Genomic DNA, 27,555 nt, shown 5'->3' with positions numbered 1-27,555 from the left:
ATGTGGTCTCATTACATGGTGCTTGTACAGAGGAAATTTATACAATATTGCTGTTGCAAAAAGATGATTAATGAATTTAGTTTATGATACTGTGAGACACCTTGAGACAAAAACAAAATAGCGTATACTTCTCCTTTTTGGTGTGTGTTGCAAACAACATTTAGGTGGTGGATATACAATTTATACCCCACTTCCTGTCTTGTTGCTATGGTAAATTTGTAACAAATGTGGGAAAATGGTATGCTTCTCTGTTCTACTGAGTAGGGGCCAATAAAGCTATTTGCATAGTTTTTAAGACAAATGGCCTGATACACACTTTACTATGCACACATAAGGAAGGCACACACCCTGTTCTCACTGATCAACATAACTTTCAACAATAGCAATTCTGGTTTTTAAAGGACAGCAATGTAAAATACAAATTATTCCAGGACTGTCAAGATTTTCAGTCTTGATGTGTCCTTTTAGTTGCTGTGTCATAGGTCCATGTCAAAGCCTAAGCTTCGAAACAAAACAGTGATGTTCTGTTTGCAATTGGCAGGTCTGTATTCTAAAAGGGTTGTAAAAATAACCTGCTTCTGGCAAGAAATCAGTCCAATTATGTGAAACATCTGGTTTGACATGATGATCACACTGGTAACAAATGAATACCTTGATCTATTTCTGCTGTACTGAATCAATTGAGCAAACACGAAGTGAATCCTGAGGGAAGGAACAACCTATTGTAGACACGGATCAGAAACAAGGGTCACATGTTCAACTTTTTAACAAACATCTCACTGATGGAGGAACAACCATCAATAAATCCACCAAAGGGAGGGACCAGTCATTCATGGACTGACTGACTGACTGGGTTTAGTTTTACGCCCGCTTTTAGAGCAATATATATAAATGGCTTAACCCATTGTTACCCTCTTGGCGGACGAATTAGCGCTTTAACCACTGGCTACCCCACCGCCCAGTCATTCATGGAAAGTGGGTAGGGAGTTATATATAATATTACCCTACCACTTGTGTTGAATGTCTCTGGTGGCAGTCTCTGAATGCTTGTCCTCTGTGTCTGATTACCATGAGAAGGAGATTTAGAACTTCAGGTGGGCGGTGGGGTAGCCTAGTGGTTAAAGCATTCGCTCTTCATGCCAAAGAACCGGGTTTGATTCCCCACATGGGTACAATATGTGAAGCCCATTTATTCTGTTCCCTGCAGTGATATTGCAGGAATATTGGTAAAAACAGCGTTACTCACTCACTATGAATGAGGCTCAAGTATTTATTGGTTGAATTTTGAACTTCAATGGAGGAAATGTTTTATAGAGAAGGGGCATGTAACTTTCTCGTCGGGGTCAATAATTTTCATATTTTCTCTCTTAACATAGAGCAAACCAAGGTGTGCAATTTTCAACATTTGACACCAAGGCAACTGCTCATTTCATGTAAGGCCCTCGAACAGGGAATAGGTTTATCTTTCCTATCATTCATTATGAATAACTCAAACACCGAACTTGCTATTTGTTTCTGTTGATTGTTGATCCAGTGTATACAACTTGAAATGAACAGCAGACGGACTCAAATATATCTGGGTTAGGCATGTGTATGTAAACAGTCCTTGTTTTCTACATATTTACAGTATTACATGAGTGAACAGAATGCAGGAAATGGGAATTTCCCTAGAAGTCTGTGTGAAGGCAAGTGGAGAGGAACATGACAGGTGTGTTGCATAAAGCAATTGATATCACAATGGCAGCACGGGAGGAATATGTACATCCGATATAAGTAGCACCTCAAGCCATGGTCTGGCACAAGAAACTTGCAGAAGTAATTCACGTAGGAAAACCAAGTACTTAGAAAGTCAACTTCTTTATTGCAATGAGTGCTTGATAACAGTGTTAGTACCTACGTCGAAACGTCGCATTCATTGCAATAAAGATGTTGACTATCCATAGAAGTTGGTTTTCCTTCATCTTTATAACTTCTAAAATGCCTCTCAAAGAACTGGTTAATGTAAGAAGTCATTTTAACATACCTATGACTCAGGGCCTATTAACAAATCAAAACAAAACTCTTGTATGGTTATGTTGGAGTTTGAGTAACTTTGTAGCTTTAAGACTGCTTTGTGCACATGGACCCTGTTACAAGACTCAGGTCAGTGGCATATTTTGAAGAACTTGTGGAAACTCTTACAATGACATCTCTCAAAGCATCCCACATCCAAATGAAGCAAATGCCTGCTTGATTAAGTAACAATACTTAATAAAAGCCAACGAACATGACGTAATAACAGGATCAACAGTATACGATTTCTTTTTCCAAACCATATAATAGTCAAAATAAGAATAAAAAACATAGTTTCTATCTTAGACATTTCATCATGTTTGTCTGGCCAATTACTTTTCTGCGTACATTTCTATAAGATCTTCAGATTACTTTACTATTTAAAGAAAATATGTTATGTTTATAAATGAAATAATTGATGTTACTAGACACCGAGTAAGTGAATATTACTTATTGCTGCATCAGCAAATTTTGAAACTTATTTTGAAAGATATTGACTCTGGGAGGATGTTAGATGTGGTGTTTGCACATTACTATCAGTAACTGAACAATCAGACAGACTACAGATTGTCACTGTGCTGAGTGATCCATATATATCTTGAATGTTATATGATACTCCCCATGGAGCTGAGAAATAAATTTCAGGGTGCACTGATACAAAGACCGGGGAAATCATCAAGTAGCCTCATGAACATTTATTTACTTAATGACATTATTATTATTGCTGTTAATATTATGAAAATTTGAGGAGAATATTACTGTATTTTCACCCTAGTTGCTGTAGCAAGCCTGCATCTACTACTCCAACGATGATATGGCATTTAACTTCTGCAAGTTTCTCAAACATCAATATTACCACACCCACCAATTATAAATAATATTTGTATTTACAGCTGCACTGAATGAAACAAGAATGACCAATACCAGCCCTAATGCCCCTCTTAAGATACCCTTTGATTGGTTGAATGGCCAACTGTTACATATTTTCACATTGTTTATAACACTCTTATATCCCTGCTATTAAATAAGGTTAATTAGTGGGTGTGGTTGTTCTACATTCTCAATTTCTCTCGCACATATTCATATGTTCTCATACATTCTCAAACACACATTTTTACAATCTTGGCTACCTGTTATTGAGGAATATAACCAATAAAAACAATACATATATGAGATATAATCCAAGTTTAGGATGAGATGATACGCCCGCTGAATGACCTGTTGTTGGCGTATCTGAAACAGGTAAAAACATTTCAACATTACAATTTACCTAGACTAACAACTAGTCTCTGAAATGAACATATTTCACTGAAAAAAGTTCATAGTAAAAAAAACAAAAATATAATGAAAAGGAGCCCTGAGACTTTCTTCTAGACTTGCCACATTTTCTAGACTTGCGTGGGCTTTCTTGGATATATTTACTTCAGGGTCTGTACGACAGACTAGAATTTACTCTACTGAGCAAACACAGAAACGTAATTATTTTTACAATTTATTCTTTCCCTATTTTATTGATTAAGAGTCCTTTCACAGAATATGGTAACATGTAACATTTTGGGTAATAAATTATTGTAATTCTTATTCATTAGGCCATTTTTGCAGAAATATTAACAGACATATTATCTCTGATATTAAAGGAACTTATATGCAAATGTATTAGAAGTTGTTTTATGGGAAGCAACACATGGTAGCATATGAGTGATGTTGGGTAATAATGATTGTAACGCTTACAGTATCCATGTTTATAGGAACTACACTGTCAGAGACATGAACCTAGAAGCATTTGGGGTAATAAATAGTTATAACGCTTACAGCAGATATATTCATCTGCTTTCCTACAGCAGATATATAACTTGTCATCTGAACTTTCCTAACAGAGGTATTAACAAAGCCTAGCAACATGTCGGTAATAAATGTTCGTAATGCTTACAGCATCCGTATTCATCGGAGCCATCCTGACAGTCAAGGAGCCCGTCACACCGCTTGCTGTGGGACAGACACTCTGTTCCACTTGCACACAGAAACCCATCCTCACATCGCGGGGATGGCCCAGGGCTGCTCACATCTGGGAACAAACAACAACAAACAATAGAAGACCTGAACATGCAGCAAAAAGTTGAAAAAAAAGAAACTCTTTTGCAGGAAGAATTATTTCCCACTCATCACATGAGGTCACATAGGTAATTAAGTCAGTAGCAACATAGTAATCTGAAGGTCTCATAACCTTAATGAAGTATATTTATCTCTTTTTGTGTATATGCACATAATCATGATAGTGAGTTTTTTAGTAAAAATATTTCCTAATATTTATCAGGACATCTGTAGTGAGCTTTGCATCAATGTTCAGAATCCTACACCCTGAAGAATATATTTCATCTAACCCCCTCCAAAAGCTCAAATATTTATTCTTATGTCTAAAATGAATCTGTATGATTATAATATACATCTGAGAAATGTTTCACGGTTTTTATTCACCAGCTTTTGAGGAAAAGCAGGACAACTTAGATTTCATTAGGAGCTCTGGTTCTGGTGAGTAACTGATGTGTTATATTTTGCAGAACAACAATAATGGAAACAACAATGGAATACAATGCCATAAACATGGTATCATGATCTGATAAATATGCAAATTACTGTAACTACCTTTAAGTCCTATACAACAATAAAATGCCTGCTTCATCAGATATATAATTTTCTTATTTATATTTATTCTAAGAAAAGTTCCAACAAAGTTTCCAGATGTGGGGGTGGTTCAATAGATAGGCATAGTTGCAAATTAGCTGGCATCACAAAAGTATACCATAAATGGTTAATTTCTCTCAACATTGTATTTATGGGTGGATTCTAATGTTATTTCATTGCATTAAAACATATCATTGATTATTTTAAGAATGATTTCATATGATAAAGAGATAACTATCTTTATGTGTTTCCATAATGAAGTAAAACATGTTGGGCATGAGCTCGTTACATATTGTTTTTATTAATGAACAGTGATACTTATGATATAGCAACACACTTCAAAAATAATATCGTTATAAGGAACACATCAATTGTAGCAGTTACAGTAAACTATGGTTAAATGACTGACTGACTGAGTTTGGTTTTACGCCGCTTTTAGCAATATTCCAGCAACATCACGGCGGGGGACACCAGAAATGGGCTTCACACATTGTACCCATGTGGGGATTCGAACCCGGGTCTTTGGCGTGACGAGCCAATGCTTTAACCATTAGGCTACCCCACCGCCCCTATGGTTAAATGAACTTGAGGGCAGTTTTAGTTTGTAATATCCATCGTTCATTATACACATTTTGACAAAGACAAAGCATGTGGCAAACACTGAAAAATACAGTTTGTTATATCAGTCAGTTCATTGTATTTGGTACGTACCCAAAAAAGGCATGGACCACTTGAAGCTCAGTCTCCACAGAGCTGAAACAGAGGAGACAGTTTTAGGGTGGAGAGATTGTTGGGGTGGGAACTATTAATGCATAGTGCTGGTTACTGCTCACAATATGCAAATCAATAATCGATCTTGGTCATTAATTGATTGTAATCATAAACACCACCGCAAAACTCATGTTCGCAATAACGGGACACAGTCATAACATTATGCAAATGAAACAGGCACCGGTTAATACCATGATCAAGGATACTTCCTGTGGAAACACAGACGCGAGTACAGTGAGACCCCGGATACCTGGATCCCAAATATCTGGTAACCTCGCCTTCCGGTCAATTTTCATAAAAACCCAATCTCTTACGTTATAAAAGTGACTGTCTATAACAGATATGCGGTTTCCGTTCCTGGACGGTAAATTTTACAAACCAACCGTCTAAATCAACACAAAATTAACTCAATCCGGATTAATGACCGATCAGCAGGGTATTGGTGGTGATTAGTAGGCTTATCTGGCACAGAGTAACTTGTAATTGGCAAATCAAAATGACCATGCTGTTTTGGAAGTGATTTTAAACCAGAAGTGTATGCTCACTACCGTTTCAACACCTAAGCCTGGATGACAGAAATCCAGATATCCGGATATTCAGTTATCCGGACGATTTACGTAAAAACGAATGTGTCCGAATATCCGGGGTGTCACTGTATGTCATTTACACTGCAGTTGTGCGAGTCATGAAACTGCATCAGTTGTCTTGATTTAATAAGAAATAATAAGAAACAATAAGAAGTTTGATGTTTCACTGAAGAACTCATAAACTCCCAGGTCATTCCTAATCCCTGATAAAAGCAAGATCGATCGACTGACCGATTATTCAATCAATCGCTCCTGCACTACTAATGCATTACAACCATACCTGCCCTAGGTGCCATTGTAGGCCTGTATATTATCAAGTCTGGGCAATCCAAAGACTGACAATATCATGAGCATCGATCCATGCAACTGGGATACGATGACGTATCAACTGACAAGGTCTTTAAGTGGCATTTAGAAGTGATACACATGAGGAAGAGAGTTTTATGGATGTCAACTTCTTTATTATGAGGAACACAACATTTAGGAGTAAATCCTTACTCCTTCATCAGATGAAATGAGAATTCAGGATATACTCGAAACGTTGTGTTCCTCATGATAGAGAAGTTGACATCCATAAAACTCTTTCCCTTATGCATCAACAAAGTCATCCCACAATCCACCCACCACCCACTTGTTGAAGATCTGGATCGACCCGGGTCCTGACGCATGCATTCCCTTACCTGATACAGAACAGTCAAGAGCCGGACTCTCGTCTGAGTTGTCTCCGCAGTGGTCAATGCCATCACACATCAGCTCCTGGTCGATACACATCAGATTCTGACACAGATATTCGAAGTAGCCAGGACAACTGCCACCTGAAAACAAAAAGTAAAATTGTGTAAATGTATTGTAGAAGTATCCATGTTCATGTCATTTGCATAAACTAACTTGTATGTACACTGTAAGTGAGATGGAATTGTACATTTCTAGAAGACACATTTAACTGTACAGTGCCATAAATGTCATACCAGATCTGGGGAACAGACTCCGTGAACAATCACAGAAACTAATGAGTGAATGAGTTTAGTTTTATAGCAATATTCCAGCTATATAGCACTGGTCTGTAAATATTTGAGTCCGGTCCAGACAATCCAGTGATCAACCACATGAGCATCGATCTACACATTTGGGATACAATGACATGTGTCAACCAGGTTTAGCAATAGGGGTGACTATTGAGGGGAAAACAATTATTGCGATAGCGATAGAATATTGCAACATACTATCACAATAGCGATAGTCTAATACGACCAACTATCACAATAGCGATAGTCTATTGCAACATACTGTCACAATAGCGATAGTCTACTACGACCAACTATTGCAATAGATTTTGTCTCATTTGAACTTATTTCCCAAGTGAATGTATAGTTTACATGCGAATAAACAAAATGAAGTACATGTAGTTTCAGTCTCTTTTAATAACTGATAAGACGCTTGAAACCCAGATCAAGTAAACAGTTAAAACATAAACTCAATGAAACTGCAAGTCTGCACCCAAACATCTTGCGGTGCGCATTTATCAACGGATGTCAATTACTAAACTACTGATAGTCACACATACTATCGATGCATCGATTGTTTTTCGCTTCTACCATCGATCAATTGCTATCGGAGACTCAACAATTGCAATCCTTCAATAGTTTGATGCATAGTTACAGCCTTATATAGTAAGCCTCACCACCCGATCCCGTTAGTCGCCTCTTACGACAAGCATGGGTGGCTGAAGATCAATTCTAACCCGGATCTTCATGGGTCTACAGTTGTAGGAGATCTATTCCAGCATGCTATGTAGACGCAAGCCTGACCACCTGATCCTGTTAGTCGCCTCTTACGACAAGCATGGGCTGCTGGAGACCAATTCTAACCCAGAACTTCATGGGTCTACAGTTGTAGGAGATGTATTCCAGCATGCTATGTAGACGCAAGCCTCACCACCCGATCCTGTTAGTCGCTTCTTACGACAAGCATGGGTTGCTGGAGACCAATTCTAACCCAGATCTTCATGGGTAGATTGATACCAGCGGCAGTAACTGTATCTGTGCTATTTGATATATATGGTTTTGATTTGACTTGCTGCTACACAGATTATTCTTAAGTGTTTTCCAAATAGATACCTGATTCATGCTTGCACTCACCCTGTAATAACATTCATGAATCGTAATCCCACAAAAAATGCCGCATTATCTGCTTCCTAAAACACTTGCCTTCAAACACGTGTCCAGACATGGAACTTTGAAAGTATTTATCAAGTTGGAATAACCATGAGGGTACAAACCAAAAATCTGTCCAATTTCCATGTTGGTAAGTAAATATATTACTGCACAATGTATAATACAAGTACTTGTGTTTGATGAGTACATCACCGTCTATAAGTGAGTGAGTTTAGTTTTACGCCGCACTCAGCAATATTCCAGCTATATGGCGGCGGTCTGTAAATAATCGAGTCTGGACCAGACAATCCAGTGATAAACAGCATGAGCATCGATCTGCGCAATTGGGAACCGATGACATGTGCCAACCAAGTCAGCGAGCCTGACCACCTGATCCCGTTAGTCGCCTCTTACGACAAGCAAAGTCGCCTTTTATGGCAAGCATGGGTTGCTGAAGACCTATTCTACCCCGGATCTTCACGGGTCACCGTCTGTAAGGCAAGTCACCTTATGCATGGGGCAGAAGATATCACATATTTTACTCTATGTAATTTATTCGGCAAGTATCTTACAAAATGAATTACGCATTTCTTGTTAGATCATGATGCTTGCACATTGCTGCAACTGAATCAGGGATCTATTTTGAGTGAGTGAGTAAATTGATGTTTTGTGACACTTTCAGCAGTGGTTGACAGTGTTTGCTGCAGATTTCTAGACGGTGGATCCAATATGATACTTTTAGATATGATTGACAAGAGGCACGTTTCAATAGCATGCAACAAGAGAACAGCCTACTGTATGGTGGGCAGTCATGTCCCCAAAGATGGAAAGTGGACAAATAAAACTTCAGTCAAAGGGAGCTAACTCCCAAGCAAGATTTTCTCTGAATTTTGAATCCATTTCTTTAAACACCATTCCTGTTTGGATACTATCGCAAATAACATGATGTAGATCTGTCTAACAAGTTAACCATTACCATACTTCCCAAAGGAAATATATCAGTTTCACATATACAAATAACTTGGCCCTAACTTCAGATGGTCAGAAGTAGCTGCCTGATATACTGAACATATTACACTGATATGCCCACTGCCCCAAAATGCAGTGTTCGTGTTGATTTTTCTTTAGTTTGCTAATCAGTAACTCTCACACTGGCTCACCTGCAGATATATTTTTGACGGCTGTGAATATGAATGAGAGTTTATCTGTTGAATAGAAACCTCCGCGGAGTCGGATGTACAGACCCTGCCCCGAGGTGTAGAACGTCTGGGCGTAGGTCAAGTTTTTGGCTGTATATTTGTGTTTGATTGGACTCAGTGACGTTGTCCCCTGACGAATCTCCAGGCTGTTGACCTTGCCGTACTGAAGCCAACCCTGTAACACCAGGACAGTCAATGTCACAAGTAGAGCAAGCAGAACTAAAGGTCATATTATATGTCAATAACTTCATATTTGTCTTAGAGAGGCTATTAAATAAACCTTAAAGGATACTGGTCAATTGAAGATACTATATACGCATGTGCAGTTTGTCAAGAATGTAAAAGTTGAAGCTTGGATAATGCATTGCAAAGTATGGGTTATCTCCCTTGAATAGGGAAAAACAAATTGTGTTTGTTGGAATGTTGAGATGATGCATGGAAAAATTTGTAGTCATCTTCCCTTTAGACACACCAACCTAAACACAGAGTCGTGCTGGTCAGATACAATGATGCTAGGGACGTAAGGGTTATCTCCCTTGAATATGAAAAAGACAATGGTGTTTTATGGAGTGTTGAGATGATGTGCATAGTATCTTGTAGTCATCTCACCTCTTCTCAGTAACATACTATCACAGTATTCTACTACTCAGATACAACTAAAACTCTGATGAAACCATCAGTGCAGTGGACCACTTCCGCCACTATGTAGATGACAAAACTGTAGCTGATAATTTTTGCAGACTTGTGAAAATATATATTCATTTCCCATATTCATTATTAGGCTCTCAGGAACTTTATGCATAACAACTTCTATATTTCATGGGTGCAACATTTCGATACGATTCTTGTACCAATGTCAAGCAGAATCTGTATCAAAACATTGCACCCACAAAATAAAGAAGTTGTTATCCATAGAGTCCGTCTATATCATGCTTCCCAGCTTCTAAAATACCTCTCAAAGAGTCTGATGTTGCTGCCACTCACCGTCTCCCAGAAGGACCTCCCTCATCCTCAGCATCACTCCGTCTGGTCGGTCATCTCCAGGGTATCTCTTGATGATCCACACACAGTCAAAGAAGTTTGGCTGACCCGGATGTGACATGGACCCAGTGAAGTCGATCATACCACCTGATCTCATTGCATATGTTCTACTGCAGTCGGTAAGTGGCTTGTCTGGCCAGTCCTTCTCTGTAAAGAATCGGTAGTTTGGTGTCAGAACAGATGAAAGATCAGAGATCAGGATGGACATAAACAAAATCACAACAAAGAAAACAACATTACTTCTTGTCTCATCTTGGTCTCTTTTGTTGTAATTAACCATGTGTAGGTGTTTTATACAAATACTCTTTGTATAGGCTGTCATGTAAAGCTTATGTAGTTAATACTTCCTTAGACTGACTGACTGAGTTTGGTTTTACGCCGCTTTTAGCAATATTCCAGCAACATCACGGCGGGGGACACAAGAAATGGGCTTCACACATTGTACCCATGTGGGGATTCGAACCCGGGTCTTCGGCATGACGAGCCAACGCTTTAACCACTAGGCTACCCCACCGCCCACTTCCTTAGAATACAAGAAGTGAATTAAAGTCAAGACAACTTTTTTGCATGTCAAAAAATTTTGAATCTGATCGTCATCATTGGAATCATAGACTATATGAGGAAAGTTTTTTTTAGTGTGAATCTTTTTGTCCTTTTCATCTACTCTTGTCTGCACTATTACACTGCACATGGAAATGATATGGAAATGGTGTATATGTACACCTTACATCACATGGAAATGGTGTATATGTACACCTTACATCACATGGAAAGGGTAACTGAACACAGTACCATCCCTTAACGAGGCACTCACCTGAGATAAACTGGTATGCAGCCTTGAAGCCGGCATATTTACAGCAGCCTTTAGGGTTGACACCCGTGTCAAACACGATGACCAGAGTGCTGGAGTCTGACACAAGCGCAGGACGCTTCTTTCGATCCAGCACCACAGAAGGGGACTTGGTAGATAACCCATCGTATAACTATAGAGGAAAACAGAGATTATGTTGTTATAGGGTTAATTTCTGCCATAACTGAAAATGGACATAAACATATACATATTGCTGCTGACATTGTCTTCAGTAGCATCAAGTATAAGGTACCAAGTATCTGATATTCTGGGGAAAGTAAATAATAATATTAACTTGCTTGAAAAACATAATTATGCTTCAAACGGATGAAAAACTAAAAGTATTTGTATGCAACAAGTACCTGTATGCAATTTGAATGCAGTTTGAATCAAAATATATCTGGTTTTACAGCTGAAGTTGAAAAAATATCCTGTCTCCATAAAAAATACTATAATATTAATCACTGGTTTATCTGGCCCAGGTTCATTTATTTCTAGTTGATGTGATACAACTAGAACCTTGCAGACTTCAGCTCTATACACACAAACACTCACTATTTCAGGTCATAGGCACAAGGAAAACATAGTACATATTCAAACGTAACATACTATAGTGCGTTTGGCTCAAAAGCGGACCGATGAATTGCAATCTAACTCAAAAACTATTAAACATATAATACTCAATGAAATGCTGATCATAATGAAAACGTCAGACCAACTCTGTGATTTGTTTGCAGAATTTATGCCCTAAAATTAAAAAAGTTGTTAAACAAACTATCATTAAAATATTGACACAGTTCACTATTTGATTACCAATTCATCGATCCACTTTTGAAACCAAAGCGGACTATAGCAAAAGGAAACACTTTCACCAAAACATCTCTAATTACTACTAGTTTTACTTATATTTAACTTTTGGAGCACAGGAAAATTTATTTTCCAACTAGTAATTATATGCTATAAATGACAGTGTTGTCAGTGCAGTTAACCGATCCCATAACCTAGCTATCGTCATCTGATAAATATGCAAATGAGGTCTGATAACTTGAGGTCTCCTAAATGGAACTACATTTACTTTCAGTCTCCTTTCATAGGATTCTTGCTAAGTATAGAGCAAAGCTTTCATTTTCACAATTGTTTTGACCACGTCTACTGATTTTTTAAACTGTTTTACTATTAGATAATTCATTCATAAATTCACAGAAGTTGACCTGACAAATATTACAAGCTATATTGACCTTCTAATAATCATTAATCATGTTTCACTTATGATATGTGAATAACTAACTGAACAAATGATTGAACGAACAACTGCCACAGCAAGCAGATTGTGACCCAAGGGAAATAACTCTTCAAGGTTTGCACGACAACCATCTTGTACCCAAGGAGAAATGGTTCATCAATGGTTCAAACAACTAAATGCAATAAAAAAATAATGCTAGGTACTATAGTTCACTTCAATATATAATCAACTGTTTCACAAGAAAGTTAACAGGACATGCTGTACCATATTTGATATACAAAGATATTCAAATATTTCCTACACAAAAATATTGATGAACAGACAGACGAAATATAGACTAAATGAGACATAGATACAAGTCTGTTAATGCAAGACTTGTTAAAATCTACAGGAAATAAGAGCAGTCTCCCTCAGTCAAGTGATTTTACAAACAAAACAAAAGTACTAGAATCTCTATTTTACTGAAAAAGAATAATCCCAAATATATATGCATGTTACATTTGAACACTTTCTAAAAGTATTTGAGCATTTACAAAAACCAAGAGTAAAATTTGTTGGACTATTTGGATATGACAATAGTTAAAAATTACGCAAATATTAACAAGTTTCTTAATAGGCCCTTAATATTACAGCATACATAACAGTTAGCTTTCCTTAACATGTTTTAACTCTAACAAAACGTCTGATGCGATTATGTTATGAGGCCCTACCTATTTTTGAAAGAAAAAATAATAATGGTAAATTTCAATGCTTTTCATAAACTAACCCTCTCATAGAACAACTGTTAGAATCTAGAACAGCATTATTCTAAACAAAATGGAAGCATTCCAGTTACAGACTATTCCTTTTGCAACTCGAACTAATTAATCCTGTGGAAAAAAAATTCCATCTGAAGATCATATCCTAGAAAGTCACATACATACACTGTACTAAGATTGATGATAAAAGGATATACTGAAAAAACATAGTAAAAGCATCGTACTCCAACTGGATGGAAAAAATGGAGCAAGAATTTATTTTGACAAAATCACAAGACTTGTCGAAAATATGTCACCGTAAACAGAAGCCAAAGTCAGCATCATCAATCAAGCATATGTTTACACTGAAAATATATTTTGAAGAGTTTTGTCAAGTGCTAAAGTCAAATCAAGGTCAAAATTTCAAGTCGGATCCCCACCACTGATTTTGACCAGATAATGGCTGAGAAAAGGTTTAGAAATGTCAGTAAAAGGGTTCTATAATTAGCTGTCATGACTTCATGTCTCCAATGATTTCTGACAAGCTGTTTACTGTACCGTCCCACAAACAACCAGGCCATGACATAAGCTCATGCTGTGTCAGAGGCTACAACAGGAAGCTGATGCTACAACCAGCTACACACAGCTACATAAACCAACAGATGTCACCCATTCTCGATTTCTGACATATTAAAGATGTATACCTCTGATAACAAGATTTGATATTACTCACAATTTAGACGCAGGTGGCACGTTAATAGCTGCTGTTTCCAAACAAACCTCGGATAAATTGTAAACCCTTGACCTCAAATACAGCTTATCAGATACAAGTGATAAAAAACACAACATTTCTTATCGTTCACATCAAAAGACAACAAATCAAAAGCATAATTATGTTTATAGAGCAAAATTTCGTGTGAAGTTGTTTGTTTGTTCAACACTATAAGGAACACATTAGCTGTAGATTCAACAAGCATGCCTCCATGATAGAGGGCAAGGTTATTGTTCAATAAGACCTGCACGAAAACATCTCCTCATTAACCGGGTGTTATCAAGCTGATGAATTGCAAATCACTTGAAGTTGAAATCCATGAAATCTAAAAGATATCTGACGTAAATACTAATGCTTGCTTAAGTTTACAGAAGGTTTTTAAACTTTGGCGGCTTATCAACATCTGTTACTGACATTGCGATACCTGCAGATAAGAGGTTCCTGCTCACGCAACAAAACTATTCAAATCCTACTGGTAAAATGTTGTTACTGCTGCTACACTGATGATGTAAGTTTATGAGAGAGAACTTTTACACTGCCTGTAGCAATATTCCATTAACATCACTGTTCATTGACACTGGACCCGTGAAGATCCGGGTTAGAATTGATCTTCAGTAACCCATGCTTGTCGTAAGAAGCGACTAGAGGCTTGGGTGCTCATGCTGTTGATCACTGGATTGTCTGGTCAAATTCTATCTCATAGAGTGACATTGGACAATAGGATCGGTGGAGGCTGCTCATGCTGTTGATCACTGGATTGTCTGGTCCAAACTCTATCTCATAGAGTGACATAAGGATGGACAATAAAAAGATTGCTGTAAATTGTACCCACACATCAGGCCTAATTTGTGAGTGACTGAAAGTAGCAAATCAGCAATATTACTGCTAATGCTATTAGTGAGTGGTGAGTTTTTTGCCAGTTTTAGAATATTCCAGCAATATCCGCGGGGGACACCAGAAATGGGCTTCACACAATGTACCCATGTAGGGATTCGAATATTCCAGCAATATTTAACACTAGGCTACACCAGAAATGCTATTACAGGGGCTCCAGTCTGGCTGAAGCATTTAGGTTCAGCAATATCATGGCATAATGCTTTACACAGGGCTCCAGATAAAATTAGGCGTATGTATGGATATAAAATATACAAGATGGTAGGAAATCATTTAGAAAGCGTGAGCAGATAATGCTAATCCACAGCAATGGTGTACGGTCTTAGAAATCATTTACAGACGATTTATCTGAAAAAGTATTGTTTTATTGTTTATTGACCTGTTTACACAAGAGTAGCAATGTTGTGGTGCATATATGAAATGAAACACAAGATTACTGATACTCCATTAAATTCCATTCAGTACTCTAAATGTACTCTTATTGTTTTCCAGTACTCCTGTATTGAGAAAAATAAGGAGTAATGCATCCCTGATCATGAAAGATTATCTTGAGCCCTGCTTTACACATTGTACTCAAGTAGGGAATCACATTTTGGTCTTGGTGTGACGAGCGAGCACTTTAACCACTTGGCTACCCCATTTTGTCTGTAAATAATCAAGTCTGGACCAAGCAAACCAGTGGTTGAAACCAGTAGGATGAGCTTCAAACCATATTGTCAGAGTCCAATAATAAATGATCTGTTTGGTCATACCCATGTAAACAAGAGTAAGTCTGTTCCAAAATCAAGCATTGTACTGATGACATATTTTGTCATAATCGAGCCTAATCACAGGAATACACAATTGGGATACAGTGACATGTGTCAACCAAGTCAGCGAGCTTGACATCACCTAGACCACACTTTGTTGGGCTTTACAAAACAAGCACCTGCCACTACCAAGACCCCTTTCACCTTGACCACAGCTTTGGACCCAAGCAAGCCTGCACTACCAGGACATCACCTGACCTTTGTTGGGCTTTACCAAAACGCAGGCCACTACCAAGACTTGACCTCACTAGGCCACACTTTCTAGGTCTTCTCCAGAACTCTCACTGACCACACAAGACTCTTAGTTGACCATTCTCTATGGGTCTGTATTGAAACCAGCACCCGCTTCTACCTAGTAGGGGCAGTGGGGTAGCCTCATGGTTAAAGCGCTTGCTCGTCACACCGTAGCCCATTTCTGGTGTTCCACGACGTGATATTGCTGGAATATTGCTACAAGGGGCATAAAACCAGACTCACTCACTCACTTCTACCTAGTACTCACCTTGACCACACTAGAAAACACATTGTGAGTTTTAGACTCTAATTTGACCATTCCCTATGGGTCTGTATTTACACAAGCAACTGTCTCTGACCTAGTCCTCACCTTAACCACACTTTCTGGAGCAATATCCCAGTCACAAAGGTGAGGCGGACGCGCAGCCATATGGGTCTAAGTTTACCTCGCTGTATCATGTAGGTAAATGTCTCTCCATTCAAGGCATATCCTTTAGGAAAGTTTGGTGACAACACTCTGCCGATGGTGGTGCTGCACTCTGCTACCATCCCTTGTCGTGAGCTCATTCTTGTCTGCAATGTAAAAGAGGGAAAATTACTGTCTACTGAAAAAACATTATACTTCCATCAATTCTCCTCACAACTCCATTAAAGGAGTAATGGCAGGAATACAGTAGAACAAATATCAGGACTTACGGAAACCCTATACAATGGAAACCCTATACATTGTTTCTATCCTATATGACATTTGAAATGTGGGAGGTTTAAAGGTTTTAATGAAAGGAAAAAACAACAACATGATAATAAGACCACTGATATAGACTCTGGGCACCATTCCTCAAAGCGATTGCAATGCTCGACAGTCTATGATAAAGTATGGGAGTTACGATCATCTTAGAGCCACGGTCGCTTTGAGGAACTGGTCCCAGAATTCCATGCTGCCCGCCATGCTTTAAGCACATACACAAACATAATGGACATTATTACCCAAAAATAACCCAGGCTGCCTGTGAGGTGTTAGAAGGTTTATAGTCACATGACTTGTCCCACCTGGTATCCATTTTCTGCTGAGTGAACAGAGGCAGGTATGAACAAACTCACTTGGCTAAGGTGAGATCACATGTGGCATTGTGGGGACAGGACAGAAATCCTAGAAACTCTCAGGGGCCGCACAATTATCGAAAGATTTAAATTCAAAAAAGATATTTCATAATAGAGGGCCATAGCAGGGTAAGAAAAATAACTAAAAAACAACATATTTGTGCTACTAATACCATAATTCTGGATATGAAATTGGACAAATAATGACTTGTTGAATTGGATGTAACAGTGCTCATGTTGAAAATTACACAGAAATTCTGTGTGAACTGTCAATCCACCATTGCTGGCATCTATGGAGATATACAAAAATTAAAAAGAATGACGAATGGACGGGAAAACAGACACTATGATAAAACCTCATTTTAATAATTTTTACCTAAAAGCTAAAATATCTTCTCAGTTTCGTGTCCTCAGAGGAAAGTAGATACCTGCTTTTTGCAATCAGCTAAGACTTTGGATGCCAAAGCAGGGATGAAGAAGGTATAATTCTGATCAAAACATTCTTGAAGCATTTGTATCTCACCATAACTCTGTTCTCCAGATATTTCATGGAGTGTTTATCTTACAGAATTACAGAGGCAGTAAATAAACAGCCACATAAAGAGCAAAAAGGTAATAACACCTTCCTCTTATCTGCTCATATTTTAATTCCAGGTTGTAAAAATACCATCAACTGTTCTCAAATAAGTTTTAGAAATCCAAGTCCTAATACTTCACAAATGAGGTCAGGTCCTTGTTGATTGTACAGTCTATTTTTGAAGAAAAATGATTGCCACTACAATTTTTATGCTAAAAATTCCTTAAAAAGATGTGATAGAACATGTTTTGTTTGATAATATAATTACACTGAACTATAATTGTAGTTTTGTAGCTTTACAGCATACTGTCTATAAGCACACTGATATTGTAGCATTCATAATATGCCTGTTCACCCAGCAGTTGTTGTTTGTTGGTTGTTTAACGCTGCACTCAGTAATATTCAAGCTATATGGTGGCGGTCTGTAAGTAATTTAGTCTGGACCAGACAATCCAGTGATCAGCACCATGAGCATCGGTTTTTGCAACTAGGACACGATGACGTGTCAACAAAGTCAGCGAGCCTGACCACCTGATCCCGTAAGTCGCCTCCTACAAGAAGCATGGATTACTGTAAGACATTATAATCTCATTCTACTTGGTTCCCACTCACTCACCCAGCAGTAAGTGGGTACCTGGCAGGATAAGATTATACTGTCTTAACTACTCTTCTGCCTCACAGACAGCTTGGGTTCTATACTCACCTGGGAACTGAGAATGAAAATCCATTGACACCATCCAATTGGTATAAATTTTTGAACCAAAGTATCACTTCACACCCCTTGTATTTGTTATGAGTGAGTGAGTGAGTGATCGTGAGTGAGTGCGTGAGTGAGTGAGTTAGTTCAAATTTAACATCACATCAGCAATATTTCAGTCAGATCGTGATGAGAATTTGACATCACGAGGCAATTGACCATTTTGTATGATGACAACCAGGTCAGTAACACTGATGATATTTGTAAGCCAAAATAAGCTGTAATTAATAGTTATGATATACTTCGTAACTCGAAGTCTGTGGAGTGCATCAAGTATTATCAATTTTTCATCAACCCATGTATAGCTATATATTCACTGAAGTTTTATAGACATAAATATTCCCGTGCTTACCTAAAATTAAAAATGAAACTTGGAATTTTTGGGCCATATCTGTTGTTCCATTTGCCATGCAATGTGAAAGTTTGAGATGAGCTGATATGGAAACATAGGTGTTTCCCTCGTCCGAGTCGTAGTACCGCGTTCTGTGATGGCATTGTACGGCTTGTCCACTTCATGGAGGTACAGGTGGTCACACCTGCAAGGGAATGAACAACATACATGAAACCCTGTCAGATACACCAGTGAATCCAGAGCATTGTCACAGATGTAGCAGTAAAACCAGGGCATACAGTTGCATACAGCATACAGTACAAACATGGTCACAGATATATCAGTAGACTCAAAGCATTGTCACAGATATCACAGTACACCTGGAGTTAGGTCAATGGAATATAAGCCCACCATGCCTAGACCTTTGTCATAAATAAACCACCATGCCTAGAGCATTGTCATAGATAAACCACCATGCCTAGAGCATTGTCATAGATAAACCACCATGCCCAGAGCATAGTTCTAGATAAATCGCCATGCCCAGAGCACTGTCTCAGATAAATTGTCATGCTCAGAGCATTGTTATGGATAAGCATTGTCATAGATAAACCACTATGCCTAGGACATTGTCATAGATAAACCAACATGCCCAGAGCATAGTTCTAGATAAATCGCCATGCCCAGAGCACTGTCCCAGATAAATTGTCATGCTCAGAGCATTGTTATGGATAAGCATTGTCATAGATAAACCACCATGTCTGGAGCATTGTCCTAGATAAAACACTATGCCTAGGATATTGTCATAGATAAAAAAAAACTATGCCTAGGACATCGTCATAGATAAACATGCCTAGGACATTGTCATAGATAAACCACCATGTCATGAGCATTGTCCTAGATAAACCACCATGCCACATTGTCCTAGATAAACCACCATGTCATGAGCATTGTCCTAGATAAACCACCATGCCCAGAGCATTGTCCTAGATAAACCACCATGCCACGAGCATTGTCCTAGATAAACCACCATGTCATGAGCATTGTCCTAGATAAACCAGCATTTTCTGTCCCAGATAAACCACCATGTCATGATCATTGTCCTAGATAAACCACCATGCCCAGAGAGCATTGTCCTAGATAAACCACCATGTCATGAGCATTGTCCTAGATAAACCACCATGCCAGTGATCATTGATAGATAAACCACCACCATGCCCAGGCATTGTCCTAGATAAACCACCATGCCCAGAGCATTGTCCCAGATAAAGACTTTTTTGCACCACTGCTCAAGGTGTACTAAAACAGATCTCAAATCAAGATCATTTTAACTAATTCATAAAAGTTGAAGGAAATGAAATAACCAAATAAGATTCTCTCTACTATAATGCCGCATTATCTGCTTCCCTAAAACACTTGCCTTCAAACACGCGGTCCAGACATGGAACTTTGAAAAGCGCATTTATTTATCAAGTTGGAATAACCATGAGGGGTACAAACCAAAAATCTGCCCTAATTTCCATGTTGATAAGTAAATATATTACCGCACAAATGTATAATACATGTACTTTCTGTGTTTGATGAGTACACCACCGTCTGTATAAGTGAGTGAGTTTATTTTACCGCGACTCAGCAATATTCCAGCTATATGGCGGCGGGTCTATAAATAATCGAGCTCTGGACCAGACAATCCAGTGATCAACAGCATGAGCATCGACTCATAATGGGAACCATGACATGTGGCTCAATCCAAGTCAGCGAGCCTGACCACCCGATCCGTCAAGTAAGCCTCACTACGACAAGCAAAGTCAGCCTTTATGGCAAGCATGGGTTGCTGAAGACCTATTCTACCCTCGGATCTCTTTACGGCTCACCGCCAGCAAGGCAAGTCACCTGGATGCATGGGGCAGAAGATATCATATTTTTACTCTATGTAATTTATTCAGCAAGTATCTTACGTAAATGAATTACGCATTTTCTTGTTAGATCATGATGCTTGCACATTGCTGCAACTGAATCAGGGGATCTATTTTGAGGAGGAGTAAGGATGCCGTTTTGTGACACTTTCAGCAGTGGTTGACAGTGTTTGCTGCAGATTTCTAGACGGTGGATCCAATATGATACTTTTAGATATGATTGACAAGAGGCACGTTTCAATAGCATGCAACAAGAGAACAGCCTACTGTATGGTGGGCAGTCATGTCCCCAAAGATGGAAAAGTGGACAAATAAAACTTCAGTCAAAGGGAGCCTAACTCCCAAGCAAGATTTTCTCCGAATTTTGAATCCATTTCTTTAAAACACCATTCCTGTTTGGATACTATATCATGAAATAACATGATGTAGATCTGTCTAACAAGTTAACCATTACCATACTTCCCAAAGGAAATATATCAGTTTCACATATACAAATAACTTGGGTCCTCTAACTTCAGATGGTCAGCAGTAGTGCCTGCTATACTGAACATATTACATTGATATGCCCACTGCCCCAAAATGCAGTGTTCGTGGTTGATTTTCTTTTTAGTTTGTTAATCAGTAACTCTTCTACACTGGCTCACCTGCAGATATATTTTTTTGACGGCTGTGAATATGAATGAGAGTTTATCTGTTGAATAGAAACCTCCGCGGAGTCGGATGTACAGACCCTGCCCGAGGTGTAGAACGTCTGGGCGTGGAGGTCAAGCTTTTGGCTGTATATTTGTGTTTGATTGGACTCCAGTGACGCTTGTCCCTGACGAATCTCCAGGCTGTTGACCTTGCCATACTGAGTTTACCTTGTAAACACTCCAGGACAGTCAATGTCAAAAGTAGAGCAAGCAGAATTAAAGGTCATATTATATGTCAATAACTCATATTTGTCTTAGAGGGCTATAAAATAAACCTTTAAAGGATTACCTGGTCAATTTGAAGATACTATATTACGTGTGATACAGCTCTGTCAATTCATGTAAAAGTTGAAACCTGGATAAATGCATTACAAAGAAGGTATACATCTCCTAAATAGGGAAAACAAATTGTGTGTTTGTTGGAATGTTGAGATGATGCATGGAAAAACTTGTAGTCATCGCTCCTTTAGACACACCAACCCTAAACACCACAAGAGTGGTGCCTGGTCAGATACAATGATGCTAGGGGCCGTAAAAGGGCTATCTCCCTTGAATATGAAAAAAGATTAAATGGTGATCTTTATGGAGGTTGAGATGATGTGCATAGTAACTTGTAGTCATCTCAATTCTTCTCAGTAAATACTATCACAGTATTCTACTACTCAGATACAACTAAAACTCTGATGAAACCATCAGTGCAGTGGACCACTTCCACCACTATGTAGATGACAAAACTGTAGCTGATAATTTTGCAGACTTGTGAAAATATATATTCATTCTATATTCATTATTAGGCTCTCTGGAACTTTATGCATAACAACTTCTATATTTCATGTAAGGTTGCAACATTCTGAAGGATACGATTCTTTGTACCAATGTCAAGCAGAATCTGTTTCAAACATTGCACCCACAAAATAAAGAAGTTGTTATCCATAGAGTCCGTCTATATCATGCTTCCCAGCTTCTAAAATACCTCTCAAAGAGTCTGATGTTGCTGCCACTCACCGTCTCCCCAGAAGGACCTCCCTCATCCTCAGCATCACTCCGTCTGGTCGGTCATCTCCAGAATATCTCTTGATGATCCACACACAGTCAAGAAGTTTGGCTGACCCGGATGTGACATGGACCCAGTGAAGTCGATCATACCACCTGATCTCTGCATTGCATATGTTCTACTGCAGTCGGTAAGTGGCTTGTCTGGCCAGTCCTTCTCTGTAAAGAATCGGTAGTTTGGTGTCAGAACAGATGAAAGGTCAGAGATCAAGATGGACAAAAACAAAATCACAACAAAGAAAACAACATTACTTCCTGTCTCATCTTGGTCACTTTTGTTGTGATTAATTAACCATGTGTAGGTGTTTTATACACATACTCTTTGTATAGGCTGTCATGTAAAAGCTTATGTAGTTAATACTTCCTTTAGACTGACTGACTGAGTTTGGTTTTACGCTTTTAGCAATATTCCAGCAACATCACGGCGGGGGACACAAGAAAGGGGCTTCACACATTGTACCCATGTGGGGATTCAACCTGGTCTTCATTGACGAGCCAACGCTTTAACCACTAGGGCTACCCCAGCCTACTTTCCTTAGAATACAAGAAGTGAATTAAAGTCAAGACAACTTTTTGCATGTCAAAAAATTTTGAATCTGATCGCCATCATTGGAATCATAGACTATATGAGGAAAGTTTTTAGTGTGAATCTTTTGTCCTTTCATCTACTATTGTCTGCAAATGATATGTACACCTTGATGATATGTACACCTTACATCACATGGAGTATGGTGTATATGTACACCTTACATCACATGGAAAGGGTAACTGAACACAGTACCATCCCTTTAACGAGGCACTCACCTGAGATAAACTGGTATGCAGCCTTGAAGCCGGCATATTTACAGCAGCCTTTTAGGGTTGACAACTGCGTGATCAAACACGATGACCAGAGTGCTGGAGTCTGACACAAGCGCAGAGGACGCTTCTTTCGATCCAGCACCACAGAAGGGGACTTGGTAGATAACCCATCATAAACTGCAGAAGAAAACAGAGATTATGTTGTTATAGGGTTAATTTCGCCATAACTGAAAATGGACATAAACATATACATATTTGCTGACATCACTCTTCAGTGTAGCATCAAGTATAAAGGTACCAAGTATCTGATATTCTGGGAAAAATAAATAATGATATTAACTCGTACCAGAAAATGCTTGAATCAAAAATAATTATGCTTCAACGGATGAAAAACTAAAACTACAAGTATTTGTATGCAACAAGTACCTGCATGCAATTTGAATGCAGTTTTAATCAAAATATATCTGGTTTTGGCTGAAGTTGAAAAATATCCTGTCTCCATAAAAATACTTATAATATTAATCACTGGTTTATCTGGCCCAGGTTCATTTATTTCTAGTTGATGTGATACAACTTAGAACCTTGCAGACTTCAGCTCTATACATACAAACACTCACTATTTCAGGTCATAGGCACAAGGAAAAACATAGTACATATATTCCTGAGCGTAACATACTAGCAAAAGCGGAATCGATGAATTGCAATCTAACTCAAAACTATTAAACATAGGCCACTCAATGAGAATGCTGATCATAATGGCGATCAGACCAAAACTCTGTGATTTGTTTGCAGAATTTATGCCCCTAAAATTAAAAAAGTTGTTAAACAAACTATCATTAAAAATATTGACACAGTTCACTATTTATTCTGAGGGAGGAATGCAGAGAAGGGACAGCCAGGTGTGTTAGAGAAACAGGTGCACAAGTGCGACAAAGTTAGTGATTCATTAACCTGTGCTGTGCCGAGTCTCCATCCTTTCTTTCATACAACTAACTTGTCCCTTTCTCTGCACTCCTCCTCGTAGCAAATAGTGAACTGTGTCAATATTTTAATGATAGTTTGTTAAACAACTTTTTATTTTTAGGACATAATATTCTGCAAACCTCCTCAGATTTGGTCTGGCCGTTTTGATTATGATCAGTGTTTCATTGAGTATTTTATGTTTATAAGTTTTCGCGTTAGATTGCAATTCATCGGTCCACTTTTGAGCCAAACGGACTATAGCAAAAGGAAACACTTTCACCAAAACATCTCTAATTACTACTAGTTTTACTTATATTTAACTTTTAGAGCAAAGGAAAATATATTTTCAAACTAGTAATTATTTGCTATAAATGACAGTGTTGTCAGTGCAGTTAACCGATCCCATAACCTAGCTATCGTCATCTGATAAATATGCATATAAGGTCTGATAACTTGAGGTCTCCTAAATGGAACTACATTTACTTTCAGTCTCCTTTCATAGGATTCTTGCTAAGTATAGAGCAAAGCTTTCATTTTCACAATTGTTTTTACCACGTCTACTGATTTTTAAAACTGTTTTACTATTAGATAATTAATTCATAAATTCACAGAAGTTGACCTGACAAATAGTACAAGCTATATTGACCTTCTAATAATCATTAATCATGTTTCACTTAAGATATGTGTTAAATGAACTAACTGAATAAATGAATGAACGAACAACTGCCACAGCAAGCAGATTGTGACCCAAGGGAAATAACTCTTCAAGGTTTGCACGACAACCATCTTGTACCCAAGGAGAAATGGTTCATCAATGGTTCAAACAACTAAATGCAATAAAAAAATAATGCTAGGTACTATAGTTCACTTCAATATATAATCAACTGTTTCACAAGAAAGTTAACAGGACTTGCTGTACCATATTTGATATTGGATATACAAAGATATTCAAATATTTCCTACACAAAAATATTGATGAACAGACAGACGAAATATAGACTAAATGAGACATAGATACAAGTCTGTTAATGCAATACTTGTTAAAATCTACAGGAAATAAGAGCAGTCTCCCTCAGTCAAGTGATTTTACAAACAAAACAAAAGTACTAGAATCTCTATTTTACTGAAAAAGAATAATCCCAAATATATATGCATGTTACATTTGAACACTTTCTAAAAGTATTTGAGCATTTACAAAAACCAAGAGTAAAATTTGTTGGACTATTTGGATATGACAATAGTAAAAAATTACGTAAATATTAACAAGTTTCTTAATTGGCCCTTAACATTACAGCATACATAACAGTTAGCTGTCCTTAACATGTTTTAACTCTAACAAACCCTCTGATGCGATTATGTTATGAGGCCCTACCTATTTTTGAAAGAAAAAAAAATAATGGTAAATTTCAATGCTTTTCATTAAACTAACCCTCTCATAGAACAACTGTTAGAATCTAGAGCAGCATTATTCTAAACAAAATGGAAGCAGTCCAGTTACAGACTATTCCTTTTGCAACTCAAACTTTAATTAATCCTGTGAAAAAAAAAATCCATCTGAAGATCATATCCTAGAAAGTCACATACATACACTGTACTAAGATTGATGATAAAAGGATATATACTGACTGACTAACTGAGTTTAGTTTTACGCCGCTTTTAGCAATATTCCAGCAATATCACGGCGGGGGACACAAGAAATGGGCTTAACACATTGTGCCCATGTGGGGAATCGAACCCGGGTCTTCGGCGTGACGAGCCAACGCTTTAACCACTAGGCTACCCCACCGCCCTGATATATACTGAAAAAACATAGTAAAAGCATCGTACTCCAACTGGATGGAAAAATGGAGCAAGAATTTATTTTGACAAAATCACAAGATTTGTCGAAAATATGTCACCGTAAACAGAAGCCAAAGTCAGCATCATCAATCAAGCATATGTTTACACTGAAAATATATTTTGAAGAGTTCTGTCAAGTGCTAAAGGTCAAATCAAGGTCAAAATTTCAAGTCGGATCCCCACCACTGAATTTGACCAGAAATGGCTGAGAAATGGTTTAGAAATGTCAGTAAAAGGGTTCTATAATTAGCTGCCATGACTTCATGTCTCCAATGATTTCTGACAAGCTGTTTACTGTACCGTCCCACAAACAACCAGGCCATGACATAAGCTCACGCTGTGTCAGAGGCTACAACAGGAAGCTGATGCTACAACCAGCTACACACAGCTACATAAACCAACAGATGTCACCCATTCTCGATTTCTGACATATTAAAGATGTATACTTCTGATAACAAGAGTTTGATATTACTCACAATTTAGACGCAGCACGTTAATAGCTGCTGTTTCCAAACAAACCTCGGATAAATTGTAAACCCTTGACCTCAAATACAGCTTATCAGATACAAGTGATAAAAAACACAACATTTCTTATCGTTCACATCAAAGACAACAAATCAAAAGCATAATTATGTTTATAGAGCAAAATTTCGTGTGTGAAGTTGTTTGTTTGTTCAACACTATAAGGAACACATTAGCTGTAGATTCAACAAGCATGCCTCCATGATAGAGGGCAAGGTTATTGTTCAATAAGACCGGCACGAAAACATCTCCTCATTAACCGGGGTGTTATCAAGCTGATGAATTGCAAATCACTTGAAGTTGAAATCCATGAAATCTAAAAGATATCTGACGTAAATACTAATGCTTGCTTAAGTTTACAGAAGGTTTTTAAACTTTGGCGGCTTATCAACATCTGTTACTGACATTGCGATACCTGCAGATAAGAGGTTCCTGCTCACGCTACAAAACTATTCAAATCCTACTGGTAAAATGTTGTTACTGCTGCTATGATGTAAGTTTATGAGAGAGAACTTTTACACTGCCTGTAGCAATATTCCATTAACATCACTGTTCATTGACACTGGGTAACTGAAGATCCGGGTTAGAATTGATCTTCAGTAACCCATGCTTGTCGTAAGAGGCGACTAACGGGATTGGGTGGTCAGGCTCGCTGACTTGGTTGGATGCTCATGCTGTTGATCACTGGATTGTCTGGTCCAAATTCTATCTCATAGAGTGACATAAGGATGGACAATAAAAAGATTGCTGTAAATTGTACCCACACATCAGGCCTAATTTGTGAGTGACTGAAAGTAGCAAATCAGCAATATTACTGCTTAGGCTATTATGCCAGTAGAGAGTGAGTATAGTCTTGCGAAGCATTTAGCAATATTCCAGCAATATCATGGAACACCAGAAATGCTTTACACAGGGCTCCAGATAAGGGTCGTATTGGCATATGTACGGATAAAAAATATGCAAGATACGGTAGGAAATCATT

General features: G+C 38.1%; 1 protein-coding gene across 1 annotated transcript in view; it reads right to left on the bottom strand.

The window, feature by feature from the left end:
• Window positions 1–963: 963 nt before the first annotated feature.
• Window positions 964–27,555, bottom strand: part of LOC124278323 (transmembrane protease serine 7-like) — a 72,943-nt gene continuing 46,351 nt past the window's right edge. The window contains 8 exon segments of the mRNA XM_046714045.1: window positions 964–3,285; window positions 3,983–4,117; window positions 5,446–5,487; window positions 6,773–6,907; window positions 9,406–9,526; window positions 9,528–9,619; window positions 10,429–10,632; window positions 11,300–11,468. Coding sequence (XP_046570001.1) covers window positions 3,179–3,285; window positions 3,983–4,117; window positions 5,446–5,487; window positions 6,773–6,907; window positions 9,406–9,526; window positions 9,528–9,619; window positions 10,429–10,632; window positions 11,300–11,468 — 1,005 coding nt within the window. The 3' untranslated portion in view covers window positions 964–3,178.

The sequence above is a fragment of the Haliotis rubra genome, unplaced genomic scaffold, assembly GCF_003918875.1.
Source record: "Haliotis rubra isolate DU_JTF1 unplaced genomic scaffold, ASM391887v1 Scf235, whole genome shotgun sequence".
In the NCBI taxonomy this organism is placed as follows: Eukaryota; Metazoa; Mollusca; class Gastropoda; order Lepetellida; family Haliotidae; genus Haliotis; species Haliotis rubra.
Note: the sequence above shows the minus strand (reverse complement) of the source record. Positions and strands in the feature narration are given on the sequence as shown.